Source organism: Poeciliopsis prolifica, unplaced genomic scaffold (assembly GCF_027474105.1).
Source record: "Poeciliopsis prolifica strain line A6 unplaced genomic scaffold, Auburn_PproV2 SCAFFOLD035, whole genome shotgun sequence".
In the NCBI taxonomy this organism is placed as follows: domain Eukaryota; kingdom Metazoa; phylum Chordata; class Actinopteri; order Cyprinodontiformes; family Poeciliidae; genus Poeciliopsis; species Poeciliopsis prolifica.
Genome location: NW_026562410.1, coordinates 5,068,379 through 5,085,760, shown reverse-complemented (window position 1 = coordinate 5,085,760; position 17,382 = coordinate 5,068,379). Strand labels below are relative to the sequence as shown.

At 41.0% G+C, this 17,382-nt stretch overlaps 1 protein-coding gene across 2 annotated transcripts; it reads right to left on the bottom strand.

Moving 5' to 3' along the window:
* Positions 1 to 9,632: 9,632 nt before the first annotated feature.
* otpa (orthopedia homeobox a) lies at positions 9,633 to 15,210 on the bottom strand. Of its 2 annotated transcripts, none has more exons than XM_055052466.1 (3): positions 14,972 to 15,210; positions 13,988 to 14,427; positions 9,633 to 11,124 (listed from the first exon to the last, which is right to left on the bottom strand). In XM_055052466.1, exons 1-3 carry the CDS (start codon positions 15,045 to 15,047, stop codon positions 10,603 to 10,605), a joined length of 1,038 nt encoding a protein of 345 aa, XP_054908441.1. In that variant the 5' UTR covers positions 15,048 to 15,210; the 3' UTR covers positions 9,633 to 10,602. The 2 variants fall into 2 exon arrangements, with proteins under 2 accessions (XP_054908441.1, XP_054908442.1); XM_055052467.1 differs by having other exon boundaries at positions 15,011 to 15,209.
* Positions 15,211 to 17,382: the final 2,172 nt, after the last annotated feature.

The window sequence follows — 17,382 nt, the reverse complement described above, 5'->3', positions numbered from 1 at the left end:
TGTTTGGGGTTTTTTTTATCTTATTCTTAGGATTTATTCGAATATACAACAGCTGTTATGACAGAGGTACATACGTCACAGGCTCTAAGGTCTGAAAACTAGTACAGGTGTCCAAACTTTTTGTCACGTGGGTCAAAGTCATCGTATCAAAAATAACCTACTAAAAGAAAAAAAATCTAAAAATATACTGTATTATTTTTATTTTTTTCCTCCCAGCTTAACAGTAAACTAAACAGTGTTTAAATTAAACAAACAGTATTTTTGTAGAGAAGGAATGTGTAACACATTGTGAATCCTGTACTTAAAAAAGACAAATATTGTGTTTTTCTGTGTTAAGCGCTGTGCTGTTGGCTATTTGACGTTCTTTGGCAGAAATCCAAATAAACAGGGTAAAAAAAAAGTTTGCTTTGTATTTATTTGCCTGATCAGCCTGTATTAGCAAACTCTGCGCCTTAGATTTCAATATTGTAAGGCATTCGTGGTCGCAACCTACCTGTTTGTGAACTTTTTATTTTATTTTATTTATTTATTGCCGTATTTTCTCAGAATCACCCGAACTTGTACCACTTTAAAGGTAGAAGGTGATTTTAAAAAGCCTGGACAAATGAAACATCAACTTGCCTTTTGTGATGTCATCAGGGGGCGTCACACATGGCAGCTTGGTTTTGAGGGTAAGTTTTAAGATTTACAACAAAATAGCAGAACAAATAAATAAGAACCTGACCTTTTGTGGCTTTTTGTATCGGTGTCTGGATATTTTTAAGCATAATTTGATTAATTCAGAAGAAAAAAAAGCCTGACTGTTAGTTTTAAGTGGGATTTAAAGTTCTATTGAGCTCAATTGAGACATGAGTATATGAGGGAGTTTCTTTTTTTTGCGAAAGAAAAATATATCGCAGAGGAAACAGCAGTGGGGCTGAAAAAACAACAAAAAGATTTTTTTTAAAAACTGTTTTCAAAAAAATTGAGAAGCATTCAGTATGGCTGGTTCTGTTCATTTCTCTACAACTAGATGGCAGCATGTCCTAACGCCACCGTCTCGGGTGGAGGCGCCAATCCTGTGTCGGTGGAGTGAGGAAAGATCTAATAGTTTCTCTCAGGCGTTTCCTGGGTTACCTCACAAATCGCAACGAGAAGGCGCTCAGAAAAGTATTTTTGTTCAGCAAATTTCCTGGTTCCTCCACTCCGCCCCCTTCCTCCCCCATCCTGTCAGCGCGTCTCCTGGTAACACCGACTCTACGCGGCGTCACCCCGGCCGTGTCTGCCGCTGCTCCCCCGATTGAGACGACATGCAGCGCGGGGCCCTGTGACCTTCATGGTGGCTCAGATCTGCGGCTGGCACTGATTTCTGATTTAGTGTCGATCCGCCGCGCTTGTCAGGGGCCTGCGAGGTGTTTTCCATGCGGTAATAGAAAAAAGCTCAAGGGCAGCCGGAGAAGAGGAGAAGGGTTAGGGGGAGAGGGATCGGTCGACGTGGAGTGAATGAGCTTTTAAATGCGAGGCTGCGTTTGGTTTCACCAGCACACAGGAATCTCAGCAAGAGGGATCACTGGCGGGAATGTAACTGTGGAAAAGAGGAGCAAAGGGCGGCCTGCTTTTCTCTTAATCTTTTAAGAGCTAAAAGATTTATCATTATTATTATTAATGATAGTGATAGTGCGACCTGTCCAGGGCGAAACCCGCCTCTTGCCCCGAACGCCAATTGGAAATCAGCACCTCCTGACCCCTGTAGGGACAAGAGTGTTAGAAAATGGATGGATTATTATTATTATTCAAAAATGTCTGTAGTGCTTTAAACTTCTCCACAACTTTTTCCCTTCTTCATCTTCCAAAGACAATTGGTTGCACTCAGAGGAAATTATTGCGACGTGCCAAATTATTGGCACACCGCACTTTCCAGTTTCTTAAATTTGCTAAAAACAATGTTTTGAAATCATGTGGTATTTTTGCTCCACTTCACAAATGTGTCCCACCTTTTGTTGGTCTCTCACTTTAAATTCCAGTGAAACAAATTCATGTTTTCTTTTTTGTCTGCATTGTGATAAAATACGGAAAATTCATGAGGTGCGAATATTTTTACCGGCCTCTTTTCATGCCTTGGTTTGTGTTTTGCATTTGATTTTTGGCTTAGTCATTTTTGCCAAAATGTGACTAAAATCAGTTGAAAAAATTGTTTTTTAATTGCTCACAAAAAACATTTCTGACTAATAATAATTTTTAAAAATCAGTAGATGTCTGTATCATATTTGTGTAGGAGTCCTGCACAAATCAGAAATGGATTTTGAAGATAGACAACTGTGATTTTAATTTCATTAGTAGCTGTTCGGATTAGTGACTCAGAAAGTAGAAGAAAATGTGATTTAAGAACAGCAGAGGGAAACGGTTGACGCTCAGAGTTGACGTTTGGTAGGATGTGACCCAACAGCAGGAATCCGCTGTGCAGTGAAAGTCTGGATCACTGCGCTGCAGACCAACCAGGAGCTACAATGAGAGACAGAGAGAGAGAAAAAGCCTCTCACCTTTTCTCTAACATAGTGCCTGATCTGATCCTCCTCTGGGCCGGGAAGGAAAACAAATGGTTATGATGATGGAAGAGGAATTACTCTGTAATTTAACAATGGACCAACAGGAGCATTTCAGTAACGCGGATCCTCCGGAGCGCACCACTCTGCCGAGTCCTGCAGCAGAAAGCTTCTCTCGCTCCAGGCCAGCACCTCTCACTGTCCGTCTTCATCAGGATTTCACTACGTCCTGCTTTACCTGCTGCGGCCTCCGGCGCTGCTCAGGCCTCAGCGCACTGAAACGGGAGCGGAACACACATCCTTTCAAACACGACATCTGCAGTCCCTGCTAACTTCACTGGGTCTTTGTGTCGTCTTCAACGTGGCTGACCTACAAATAGTGCACGACTGTGGAGTGGAGGGGCGATTTGTCCGCTTTCAACTTTCTTCTTTTAACAAGCAAAACTCAAAACAATACGGTGTTCATTTTTGTGCTAAAAACTAGTGCAAACTATTTGAAGTCACCAAACTTGTGGTGGCTTCCTCCATTCCTGCCGAGTTTGGACTTCCTCCTTCGTTCTGCCTCCCACCATGATGACTGTGTTTGCTAATTGATGACGCCTCAATTGTGTTTCCACCACAGCTTTGTAAAATTTAACAATTTGAAAATATATTAGCATAACAAAGAAGAAGAAAAAAAACTTGATTTTCGCCACAAAGTTTTGCTGCTTGGATGAGGTGGGTGTTCTTTTTTTGGGGGTGGCCATATCGAATTTTGCAAAACTGCAGCAGAAATACAAACACACGAATGATTTCAATAGATGATACAAGTGATAGATTGTTCAATGTGTAGAATATTCACTGAACTGCGCAGCGTTCTGGGGGATGCAGGAAGAAGAAAGACTTGGTTGCTGAGTCACAGCCTGTTGAGTGACTTGTGCAGCAGCAGTTTCATGTTTCCCCTCCGTGCCTCATAAATCTTTCAAAATAAAACTGTGGATGAAACGGGAAAGGTGACCCCACCAGTTTAACAATTACTCAGATGTGTAAGGCAAAAACCTAATCAATAATTATCAGTATATCGACAATTATCAATATCGGTTGACATGAAACAATTAAAGTGATATGTTTGTCAGTCATATTGTCCAGCCCTATGTAAATGCATGAGATTAGAGAGAAGCGGCTAATTTGCCTTCCTACAAAGGAGCTAAAAAAAAGAGTTGCAAAGCTAGGCTATGCTAAACATGCTAAAAATTAGCCTGTGCCCTAAACAAATCTATTGGATAGTTCTCAAACTCTAAAGAGATCCACGTGTTGCGATTCAGTGAATAAATAACCTATGAGCAAGATGTAGCTCCTTTTAAATAAATAATTCCTTAATGTTGGTGAAAAGGTATTGGTTCAACTGGCAGATAAATTTACTTTAACGTTACAATTTCCACATGTTATAAGTGGAATATTCTAATAACTAATACATTTCCATTAATATTAAGGAATTATTTACTTAAAACAAGCTTATTTTACTGACAGGATATCTTTTAAGTTAGTTTAGTCTTAATTCAAGTTTTGCACTTAGAAACTAGACCGAAAGATAATAGGTGAGGCTTTGTGTTTTTAAATCCGGAGCTAAATTGGGGCCATAAAGTTTGTTCGAAATAATAATAAGAAAAAAAAAAAAGATTTGAAATTGAAAAAAAACGAAGAAGAAAAGATTTAAAGCTAAAAAAAATTTAAAAAAAGAAGAAGAAGAACAAAAGCCGGAAGTGCACCTGATTAAGCCTGTACGTGGCATTCGACGGCGTCCGCACGCGCTGGCCGACGGAGAGACGGCGCCTCCCTCCCAGCCTCTGTCACTTTGATTTGTCACGTGGGCGTGACTGTAATCGCTGTGTTTCAGTCATCGCGGGTTAATTATCCACCCTGACCCCGCGGCATTACAACACACACAGTCCCCGCGGAAGGCTGCCGGGATTATTCCGAAACAGCAAAAAGTTGGGAAGACAGACACACACACACGCACACACACACACACACACACACACACACACACACACACACACACACACACACACACACACACACACACACCATGACAGCGCAAAGCTGCCGAGTCTCCCCTTTCACTCCGCAGCGGAGCCCCCAACTGATCACCGCCGCCTCGTCTCCCTCACGTCCTCCCGCCGCTCCCTCCGTCATTTAGTGACCCACTAATGTTCTGTTCATTTTCTCTTATGAACAGATAATAGGCAGAAATCAAATCTCTTCATTTGCATGTAATACAATTAAGACCTTTTCAAACAATGACAAATGGAGGGAGCAGCGAGGTGTCAGTCAGCCTCATCACTGGCCGGGTGGGGAAGGAGGGAGGGGCCCCCGAGTTTTAAACGAAAAATTAATAAAAGCCTCAAATGGAGTCTTCTCGGCGCCATCTGGAATAACAATCACGGAGACACTCGGAGACTCCGACTGTCAAATAAGATTAAAGTTCCCATGAATTTGAATTCACAAACGAATCCCTCTGAGTGCCTGGAGAGACGCCCAAGAGCTTTATTTATTATTATTTTTATTAGTAGTAGTAAACTGGCTTTAAAGATGCAGTATGTAACTTTATATATTTATATATGTGTGTGTGTGTGTGTGTGTGTGTGTGTGTGTGTGTGTGTGTGTGTGTGTGTGTGTGTGTGTGTGTGTGTGTGTGTGTTTTATCAAGCTCCTTCTCTGAACCACTATTGCCCTGTGAAGAAACTGTCAAAACCAACCAATCAGAGCCAGGAGGCGGGTCTTAGCGCTGTCTATCATGCGCTGGTGTATGCAATGCTTGATGTTCTAAAGGAGAAGAAAAAAACTTACTGTCACAAGAAACCTGTCATTGTTGACTGTTCAAAGTAGCGTTAGCATTTATGACAAGATCCTGAGAGCAGGCGCGTATGCTAGCATGATTGACCGCGCTGAGACCCGCCTCCTGTCTCTGATTGGTTGTTTCTAGTTAGCGCTGGGAGAAAGCATTTTCTCACAGATTATCCGTCTCCTGTTATTCTGTCATGGCATAGTGACGTTTTAACAAATATGTAAAAAAAAAAAGGAATAATTTATAGATACTTTCATAAAAGTATACTGCAGCTTTAATTTAGAAAGGAATGACTTGTGGCTGTTTTTGAGTGTATAAATACACAACATGGACTCTCCTTCACCTTTGCTCTTAAAGGACAAATGTGCATGGATCTGCTAATCGTAATAGTCTGCAGGGAAGCGAACCCCGATTTGTATTCACGGGTTCCACAAATGCGTAGGGTTTTATCGAGACTCCCTTACTGGCGCAAACACGACCCGCGTCTCCGTCTGACACAGACGCACAACCTCACATGTGGGGGGAAAAAAAAAATTAATGGACTCCATTCATAATCCCTGCTGGAGAGCGAGAGAGAGAGACGCGTTCACCCTCGGATGGTTTATTGACTGATTTCGTTTATTTGTGTGGAATAAGTGGGAGGTAAACATTGGCTCACGTCCGCGCTCCCCGCGACACACTCGCTGCACAGCATTGTGGGAGAAATGATCCCGCCGACAGCGGGGTCACTGATTGGCTGCCTCGTCGTCTGTGTGACAAATTACCCAATGAAAAACAGGTTACCCGTTCCCGCAAACTAATTAACCTGGCTGATAGTGAAGCTAATTATTACATTTTATATAATATTGTTTCGCATCTGTCGCCACGACTGCGGAAAAAATAAATAAAAATCTCAGTCCAGGACCAGAACACCCGCTCTGCTGAAGCAAATATGGCGCCTCGGTCACACAGAACCTTTTCAGATTTGATCGAAGCTTTCTGATGGATGACCTTGTTGACCTCAAGCCATTTGTTTTGCAACTTTCCTGATGACACGCTGAGAGTCATTTGACCCATTTGTCTCCAGCTTTAACCTTCTGGCTGCTGTTTTTGTTGCCACGTCAATATTTCCATATGACGCTCTTTCTTCATGATGCCGTCTGTTTTGTGGAGACACCAGGACAAAGTTACACTTTTCGTCTCAGAAACTGCAAGCTGAGTTTTTTCTGGCTCTGCGGACCATAACAATTTGCACGTGGCAATTTTGAAAATAATAATCATAATAAAATGAATGAAACCCCCGTTTTTTCCTGCATCACGGGAGTCACATGATCAACAACAGGACGTCACCACTGGCGCAAAACCAGGGAGAAGACGACAACAGGAAGTAGTTGGAGGATGTTTTGGTTTTTTGGGGGGAGGGGTTTTAAATGACGTCTCACTGGAAAAACTTTCTCACGTAATGGAAACACCAGAATCGCAAAATTATGTTTTTGTAGCAGAATATTGTTTTTTGTATTAACGGCTTCTTCCTCTCCGAGCGCCTTCCCGCTTTTTCAAAAACATTGACGTTGAGTCAATGTTTTTGACTGAACGTCAATGGAGCTCGTTTCTCGGGAAACGAGTTCCACTCTTCTCTCTTCGACGTATCCTGGACCGTCTGAAACGAGTCTGACTCTTTTTCACCTGTCCCAAACCATTTTTGAGGCCGAAGACATGATCAACAAGGATGAAGAAGATATGTTTCCTCAACCAAAGCACAACATTTTGGAATCATTGTTCTTAATATTTTTTGGTTTCTTGTGATTTTTCACTCCACCACTTATTATTTACTATGGTGGGATTTTTATGTATTTATTTGTTATATATTGTGTTTGTAGACTTTCTTATTTATGGGATCATAGACCTGTGAGACCTCCGGTTTAAATTTAGTTTCATCTGTTACCATGTCAATATCAGATGTAATTCAACCTCCTTCCTCAGGGTAAATTCAAAATTACTTGAAACCCAAAGACAACTCAATGTTGAAGCTCATCAATACTTTCAAAGAGCCATTAAAGATCCCAACGGGTGTTCGACAGGAAAGATCTCCTGAAGCAATCTGTACCACACTGAACCTGAAGAAACCTCTGACTGAAGACAGATGCTCTTCCCTCCCAAGACAGCATCGTGAAGAAGATGGTCAGGATTGTCCATAATTTTCTTGATCCTATGAGTAATCCTTCTCTGCATTACCATCTCCAGAGGTTCCGCAGACATCCCCAGAACAGAACCAGAACAGAACCAGCCTTCTATACCAGGGACTGTTGCTGCCCCAACAGATGACGCTCTCAACATTGGACTTCCTCCAGAAGTCCAGTCTCCTCTGTTGCTTGTTATAGACGCATCTCTGTTGTGACTCCAGTCCAGATGAACAATTCCTCAACTTTTTCTCCCATGAAGGAAACAACCTTTGATATAATATTTTTCCTCATGAAATCAACAATCATCTCCTTTGGTTGTTTGTTTCAAGTTCTCTGTGGTGCTCCACCTTCTTTTCTCTCTCTCTCTCTCTCTCTGTGTCTCAATAAATAACTATATATGGATATTTCCATATATATAATCATATATATACAATTAATCTCATTCTCTCTCTCTCTCTCTCTCTCTCTCTCTATATATATATATATATATATATATATATATATAATATATATATATATATATATATATATTATATATATATATATTATATATATATATATATCTGTGTGTGTGTGTGTGTGTGTGTGTGTGTGTGTGCGTGCGTGTGTGTGCATCATAGCAATTACTTTTTAAGTAAATATTTCTATTGTGTATAACAAACCACGGTGAAACTGTGGCAGCCAAGGTAAATTAATTAGCCTGCCTTCGTCTCGGCAATTAAATTATTTTTTTAATGATCAAAGCACAGGTGGAGAAAAAGGCATCGTGAAAGAATGGCACAATAAACACGCCCTCAGAGATCAGACCGTCACAATGTACCTGTTCTTAGACTTTTCTATGCTGCGTTTGAAAGCCGAATCAGAGATTTTATAGTTGATTTTTGATTTAGAGCCTGTTGTGGATATTACCTCGTATCAGAGAGGCTGTTGTTTAACAGATTCTATGCAATAAAAAGCGACACCTTTTCACCCCACTGTGTCTGTTTGGAGCATTGAAGCTCACAAAAGAAAGCCCTGATTTTGCCACGGTTGTTCATTTGGGATCATGTTGAAATAGAGTTCCCTCCAGCACCAAAAGACATCACTTATAATCATCATCAAAAAAAATTTTCTCAGCCATGAAGATGAGTCAGACTGAACACGGAAAGAAACTAACGCTTCAGATTCTGCATGATTGTAACGTCTCTATGCCAAATGCTAACAAAAATACCAAGAGGTCATCAGTGTGACAGTGTGGTATGGGCAACATGGCTCTCCACCCTGGGTGGCATAACCCCTGAGGGTCACATAAAAGCTTGATGAAAAAAAACAAAGAAATAAAAAAGATTTTTGCTGCTGACTTTCTCATCTAGTCAACCAACAAACTGTAGTCCAAGCTTAAGCACTTAGAGAAAATAACAACACGGTGACTCGTTACGCTGCAAAACAGGAAATCGTCTGATTCTAGTGATGCTCCATAAGGATCAAACTGAAACGTTCTGACTCAAATTTAACTGAAGGATCACGTCTAACCGTGTCCAGCGCAGAATCGTGGGCTGACGAGCGGGTCGTCTCACCAGCGGCATCGACTCACAGAACCGACGTGGAATTTGGATTTGAGAAAGTTTCAAATTGTTGAGAATTTGAGTCTGATCCAGATTTTAAACAGCAAAACCTCTCAGGAAGCTGAACCTTGGACTCTGAGTCAGATATCAGCAATCAACTTGACTGTGTGGTTGTCAGGTGAAAATGTTTACATGCCATAATCATGTTCATCACTTTTAAGCAATATTTTTTTTCACAAAGATTAAGAACGAAAAAAAAAAAATACCCTGGACTGGTTGAGCAAATATATTTTAAAAAGTGGTTTGAAGGAGTGATGGTTGCCAGGGGGTCCAGAAGGAGGATCTAGCCCAGGGCCACATTCATGATAGAGCCACCACTGAGCCGATGACATGCAACTTTTCACCAGAAAACACAGAAATAAGGAGAAATAAGATGCATATGGGGATGATCTTTATAATGTATGCCTAAATTTGATTACAATTCCAAAGGAACCTCTGCTGACTTTTTTTTATTTTTCTCGTTTAACCATTTCAAGCCCATTTTCGAGCTTCAAGAAACGAGGGTCAATCCGTGATGTGACATTACTGAAAATGGTTTTTATTGGCTCATTTTACACTGAATTGATATAAACATGTCCGTGAAACAAAACAAAAAACCTGAAGTAAATAAATAAATGGTTCCAACATTTAAGAAAGGCATATTTGATCATAAGCACAGACAGAGTTCTGGGAACATAAGGTCATCACAAACCGACCAAATGGCAACAAGAGTCGCTTTCCGCTACACAAAAAACATCCTATAGAAACAGGTTATAGTAAAGTCAGCTTCCATGTCTCACTTTTGGGTTTCCCCCCTCCCCCACTATCTTTTTTCTTGTATTTTCTTTACTCATCATTATTGTTATCGTCACTATATTTTGCTTTTGACAGCACATGCAGTCAAGTCATCATCCAGGTTGTCCTGATTCCTGTTAGATTGAGATCATCTCTCTCTCTCCTGGTAGAAGATGAATTTCAGTTGTCAGTCTTTGAAACCTCCAAGCAAACTTTTGATGTATTTTATAATTAATATTATTTTATTATGATTATTATTATTATTATCCATTTCTTTTTGCTTTGGCACTTCCAGTGTGAGAAACCCTTTGGCCCCCCTTTTTTTTTTTTGGCGGCAGGAGGAAAAGTGAAGTCTGCAAACCTCGTTGTGCTCCTGCGGCGTCTCCAGAATGCGCGTCCTCAGAAACGGCCGCGGAGCCAAATGAATGCCGAACGGAACCGATAAGTTCATTGAAATAGACAAATAAATAGACAGAGAGGCCACATGCGAAATAATAACTTATAGCTTCTGACCGGAACCAGCCCTGTGGTGGACACGAGGCCAGCAGGCCCGACGGAGTCTCTTCTCGTATTTGCGGAGGGAGGACAAAAAAAAAAAAAAAAAAGAGCCAGGTGCCTGCAGACTCACAAGTATCCTGGTTTTGTGTTTTTGTTTTGTTTTCTTTTTGTCGTTTTTGAATGCAAGAGATCTAAATGCAGAAATCTCTTCGGCACTAAGTGAAACTCATGGAGACTGTGTGCTCCAGCGCTTTGCGGCGCAGCGACGCGATGCTCGTCCCTCTCCAGACGTCACTGTCCGGGGAACTACACAGCTGAGGCGAGCCGGTCACGTTGGTGGGGCCGGAGAGAGACGCCGGGACCATCCCGGGGAACGTGGGCTGGTAAAGGTGCGACTGCAGCCCGGACCCGTTGGACGACATGTTGGACAGACCCATGGAGTTGGGCGGCGGCCCCGCGCCGAGGCTGCACTGAGACAGGGACTGCGCCATGGCCTGCTGGCGGCCCAGGGCGGGCGGCAGCTGCAGCTGAGATACGCCGGGCATCCCCGCCGTGGCCCAGCGGGTGTCGTTGGCGTGGAAGGAGCAGAGGCTGTCGCCCATGGCCGCCGCCGCGGCCGCCGCCGACGGGAACTGGGGCAGGCCGTGGTGCGTGGGCAGCAGCGTTCCCGGCGCTCGGAACACGTTGGTGGTCTTCTTGCGCTTCTTCCACTTGGCGCGTCTGTTCTGGAACCAGACCTGCGGACAGACAGACAGACAGACAGACAGGCGGCCGGAGAGTCAGACAGGAGGTGGCGCATTGACAGCGAGGGGTTGCCATGACATCATTGTGTGATCATCACCCCGATGCCAACGAGCAGCAATAAATCAACCGAATGGAAAACAGTGCTCCGGGTCAAATCGCCGATTCAGACCCCTATATTGTATCCAGGAGCATCCATTTCATATCTCGATCTTTTCATATGAGAAACGGTCGATTATAGCATTTGATATGAGAAAAATAACTGTAACCGACCTCAGGTAAGTACCGTGAGCCCATATGAGAATCAATTTTATTGTCATTGTGCACGACACACACACACACACACACACACACACACCCACACACACACACACACACACACACACACACACACACACATATATATAAATATATCCAATCCCCAATCGAATTAATTTGCAGGATCTATAATTACTCAACCGCGATTAATCGCATTTTAATTGAAAACCATATATCGATCAAATAAACTTCTTGGTCTGGAATTAGTTAATCGCACTTTAATCGAAAACACATATTGACAAAATAAGCAACACTCTTCATATAAACAATGAACAATACTCTCGATTCAAGTATGAATACATGGACATGTGAGCTCAACAATGATATTTTTGTGGTCAGTAAAACTTCAGCATGAGAGAGTTGAATAATGTCAACAGTTCTCTAAATATATAAACGGCGACGACTGCAAGCTGATGTCAGATCCTTACTTTCCCCCACACACACATAATATTTAATAGAATAAATCAAATTTGCGCCCTAAATGTTGCTTTGGGGGTAGCCGGCTTTCCACGGCCCGCGCACCCCTAACAAAGACAATATTGCGGCAGAGATCAATAGTTTGTTGTGGGTTCCCGGAGTCCTTGGGCCCCTGTAAGCGGCAGACGCGCCTGTGATGAATGTGGAGATTTGCTTGGGAGAGCGGGCCGCGGTAATAAGAGCGGGACCATCTCGCTCCCGGCGAAGCCAGCCGTGAAATCCGGCCCGAAATGCATTACGCTTTTCGGCGCCCGCAAAAAAAAAAAAAAAAAAAAAAAAGAGAGAAAAGAAAAACGCAATCTCTCATTGCCTGCAAAGACAGAGTGCCGCGCTGTCTGTGCGCGCGGCGCCGCGGCATTAAGACGCGCGGCGCGCTGACAGGCCCATCGCTTCCTCCGCTTCACCGCTCACTCTGAGCCGCGTCATTTCACTAATTCTGATTTTATGCAAATACTCCAGACACCGGAAGGGCCCGGACACTCATAATGATTATTAGAGTATTATTTCACATGGCAACAGCTAAAGTGCAATTGCAATATGTGTCTTTCTTTCCTTCTTTCTTTCTTTCTCAGTCAGGTTTTTTTTTTTTTTTTTTTTTTGCAGAGTCGACGTTCGAATAATAATTTTAAAAAACACTAAGACAAAACGCTGGTGGGGATTGAAGGGGAGGGGAGAAGCAATAGACGGAGTGTGTAAGCAAATTATAGGAGAACTTTGAGCATGACATAAATTCAGAAGAGTTGAAAGCTAATATGTGCTTGATCAGCGGCCATTAAATGAGTGTAATAAAGCTGCTATCAGCGTCCGGGTCCCTGCAGATCCATTAGAGGGGATGGGCAGGACATGCAGGCCAATCTTAATTAGGCTGAATGAATGAACGAATGAGAGAATGAATGGCAGAGACGCCTCGTGACTGCAGCTTGGGCTGAAAATAAATAGATAAATAAATAAATATATATGTATATATATATATATTCTTCGGAAGCGCCGGTTTTGAAATCGGTAACGATTATCATTAAATCGTTTGCCAACTTTACAAGCCTCAAAAGCGTCCTGTCGTAAATTTTCGTCGTCATTTCATCACTACTGCTGTCGCAATTGTTATCATAGTTGATATTGTTGTTGCTAATATGAGTTTATGATTTGATTTGACGACATATATATATATATATATATATATATATATATATATATATATATATATATATATATATATATATACGTATATATATATATATATATATATATATATATATATATATATATATATATATATATATATATATATATATATATATTATATATATATATATATATATATGACGAAATATGACGAAATTGTACAAATGAAATAAAATGAAATGAAATAAAATAGGTAAAAATAAAAGTGCTAATAATCAAAAATAAGAAGCCCTGCCTTTAGTTGAGTTGAATCCAGTAATCTTATCTTCGGTATTTATTTATTTATTGTTCATTGATTTGTGTGAATTATAATAGTGAATTTTTAACAATCTGCAGCATCGCTTTTGTTTGTTTAATGCGTCTGTTTCCTTTGTTTGTTTTCTCTTACGTGTTTCCTGTAGTGAAGGAACACGGTGACATGCGGTGACTTTCACGAAAAGCGTTTTCGTTTCCGTTTTCACCGATTTTATTTTTACTCTATTATTATCATTTCAAGTTTTTTTTCAGGGTCCTATTTTGCTTTAATTTTCCTTCCAGGTTTTCCACTCCTCCTGCAAGCAAAAATAAATAAATAAAACATAATAAAAATAAAATAATCCTTATGAAATTCAGGGATGAAATGCTTCTCTGAGGCTGGAAACCTTTAAACACACGTTGGTTGAGTTGAAGCTTGTTTGGGTAATTTTTCTGCGATTTTTATTCAATGTTTGATTTCCACCAATAAAATCTGCGTCCACAAATATGTATTATGTATCACAAATATGAACCAGAGCGCTTGTTTTTCCCTCTCTCTGTAAAATCTTCTGTTTGTTTAAAGCTTCATTCTTCTTATTATTATTATTATTAATTTTCCCCAGAAATGTGCATGTTAACGGGGCCCACCTGAACTCTGGACTCCGTCAGGCCGATCCGCAGCGCCAGCTCCTCCCGCATGAAGATGTCCGGGTAGTGCGTCTTGGCGAAGCTGCGCTCCAGCTCGTTGAGCTGCGCCGGGGTGAAGCGGGTCCGGTGCCGCTTCTGCTTCTGGCTCTGCTGCCCTCCGGACTGGTTTGAGTTGTTTCCGCCGCTGTTGTTGTGCTGCTGCTGCTGCTGCTGCTGCTGCTTCTCCTGCTCCTTGCTGTTCACCTGCACCGGATTGGAGCCGCCGCCGCCTCCGCCTCCGCCGCCGCCGCCGCTGATGTCGTCACCGGGGAGCATCGTGGTTCCTTCCACGCCGTCCGGACCGAGCTCCCCGGAGTGTCCCGGGTCGGGTCCGCCGCCCCCGAGCCTGCACTTCAGAGCCTCCCTGTGGCCCAGGAGCTCCGCCGCGGCGTCCTTCATCCCTGCACAACCAACAACCAGGAGCAGGTGAGATTTGTATTTGTTTGTTTGTTTTTTTGGCACCAATGAAAGCCCTGCTATGGAGGAAGAGAAAAAAAACAATAGTTAGAGAAAAACTGGACATGCACAGAAATGTGAAATATTACATGAGAAAATGTTGAATTATAAAGAAAAAACTGATGCATTATTATTACTGTTATTATTATTATTATTATAAAATAGAAAAAATAGAATGCATGCATTAATCCATCCAGCACAACTAGAAGAATTAAGTACAACTATCCACCATGCGCCCCGCAATCTGCTCCTTAAATCCTCCTCAGCTCAATTCGATCAAACCGAGATCTCGGAAAATGCGTTAAATCAAATTACAGCGTAATGCAATAACAGCAATAATAATAATAATAACAAATAATTACTTTTCCAATGAATTAAGCGAATTTGGCTCTATTCAGGCACATTAAGGCGTCATAAGGAGCAAATTGGATACTTTTTTTTTTTTTTTCCCGAGCTCGAATGTAAGATTATAAAGTTCCTCCAGCTTACAGTAGAGTTGGAGACCGGAGTTTGGTGACGATAACTCACCGAGGCGAGCATCCAGGAGGTCGGCGTGAGAAAGCATTGCGCACCGCTCCAGGGCGGAATGCTGTTCCCACACGCGCAAAAAAAAAAAAAAAAAAAAAAGAAAGAAATAAATCAAAAAATAAATAAATAAAATGAAAATAAATAATAAATAAAAAAAATCTCTATGACTTTAACCTATTTAAGGAAAAATATATAGCCTAAATGAAAGCAAATTCGGTTTGTGGTTAAAAGGGAGGTTCGTTGCATTATAATGTAGTTTAGGGGAACGGGGAGGCGCTTAGCGGCGGAATGAACCCATGAGCTCCTGCAAACGAGAACCAATCAGAGCCGCAGAACCAAAGCATGTCAGCTTGAGCGCCAGAGCCCGACAGCCTCCACTCCCACACCGCCTTCCTCCTCCATCCTCCTCCATCCTCTTCCATCCTCTCGCTTCTCACAAGTTCATTCCTCCTCGTTCCTGTAATTGGCTTTGATTTCTCCTCCAAATTGCAGCCAAGAAAAAAAAGAAAAAAAAACACCCTGATAAAATATCTGGAGTCGATGTTCGACTCGTTTGAGGAATGTTTGGGTCCACGGCAACATTTGTTTAATTGCGCGTGATGTCGCTTGTTTTTTGTTTTGGTTTTGTTTTGTTTATTGCGGGAACAAGGTTTGGATTTATTCACTGGAAGAAGAAATCAAGCAAAAAAAAAAAAAAAAAAACTCAAATAACACGCGCAACTTAATGCGCTGTAAAAAAAAGAGAAAAGAAAATAATAATAATAACAAATATGCACGACTTATCAAATTTCAACCACAACCGAATGTTTATTTAATGCAAAAATAATTGTCTCATTGCAACAATGATTTCTTTTGTGAACAAATCCCTCCAAAACAACTTGATTAGAATAGAACTGCTGTCAGTTTCACACTGCACTGACAAAACCAACTTCATAATTTAACTCATAAAATCGGTGTAACAATTTCCACCTTATGTCATTCTTGAATCAAGATTTCCAAGTGGGAATAGATGAATAAAAGAGTTTAACTTATAGCCAGAAAATTGACCTGACAAAACAAAATTGCTTGCAAGTTTTGAGACCTCAGTGTTAGCATTAGCATTAGCATTACCATTAGCCCTGTGGCTGAAAAAGCTGAAGCTGGAGTGCAAACAAATCCCACCGAAAAATCTTTCTTAGAATTTAGCTGCAGTCATTTCCCTGCACGCTCAGTCACAGAGCACTAACAAAACAAACTTCGCAATTTAACTCGTGAAATTAGTATAAAATTCTACACCTTGAGTTAGACTTGCATGAACATTTCTAGTTTGAATGTGAGAAATTGACATGGAAATCAATTAGTCCAATTTTAAACAAAAAAAATGGATGAAAAACACATTGAAATTATGCTAACAGTAGCTTTTATTCTTTTTCAGAATAAAATCAGATTTTTTTTTTGTCTGATTTTTCAGGTTTTTTGCTGCTCCAGCTCTGGGTGGGACCTGGTTACACTGCAAAATCGAGTTCTAAAGGGTATCTGATATTACCCAATAAAATGTAATCGACTGTGGGGGACAAACCTCAGCAACACATATTGAAGCAAGTTCACCTAAAGAAGACAGAGATGCGCTTGGTGTTGGTGTTGTGTGGCGTCCAGCAGAGAATAAGTAAAGCTGATGTGTGTTGTGAATGTGAATTGATGCAGAAAAACAAAAACAAAAAAAAGAAAAGAAAAAAAGTTATTCTAGTTAAAAAGTTTCAAAAATGAAAGTTTGTGTCCATATTTGCCTGGAGATAGCATTGATGCTAAAATCAAAATTGTTGGCAAGCAAAGCTTTTCAGCTCTGAAGGAACTGTTGCCAATAACAAGCAAAACTTTGCTGTTGTCGAGGATACGCGTCGTCACTTTTCCAGTTGTTTTCTACCTTCATCACAAACCAATTCTGATTTATTATTTACTTTTATTTTTTCTGGATTGAATGACAAAACAAATGAGCGAAACCATGAGAAGGATTCATGTAAAGTGAGTCATGAGAGTCTAGAAAATGTGTTGCACTGTCTGATGTGGGCCCTCAGCTCTTAAAGGGACAGTTGATCATTTTGAACTCAGAAATGTGAATTAGAAACAGTTCCTAATTTCACCGATTCAGTTCTGACAGTTTGTGTGTTTTTTCAGTGCAGGTGCAGGAAGCCTCCTCACCGGATGTCCCTCCCATTTCACTGTCTGCTGAACAGTTAGTGTTGAAACTTCAAAAAGTAAAACAAAACAAAACTAAATGTCAGTGTTTTTGGTGCAAACCAAAATGATCAAACTCTCAATTATTATTATTATTATTATTATTATTATTATTATTATTATTATTATTATTATTATTATTATTATTATTTTACAGT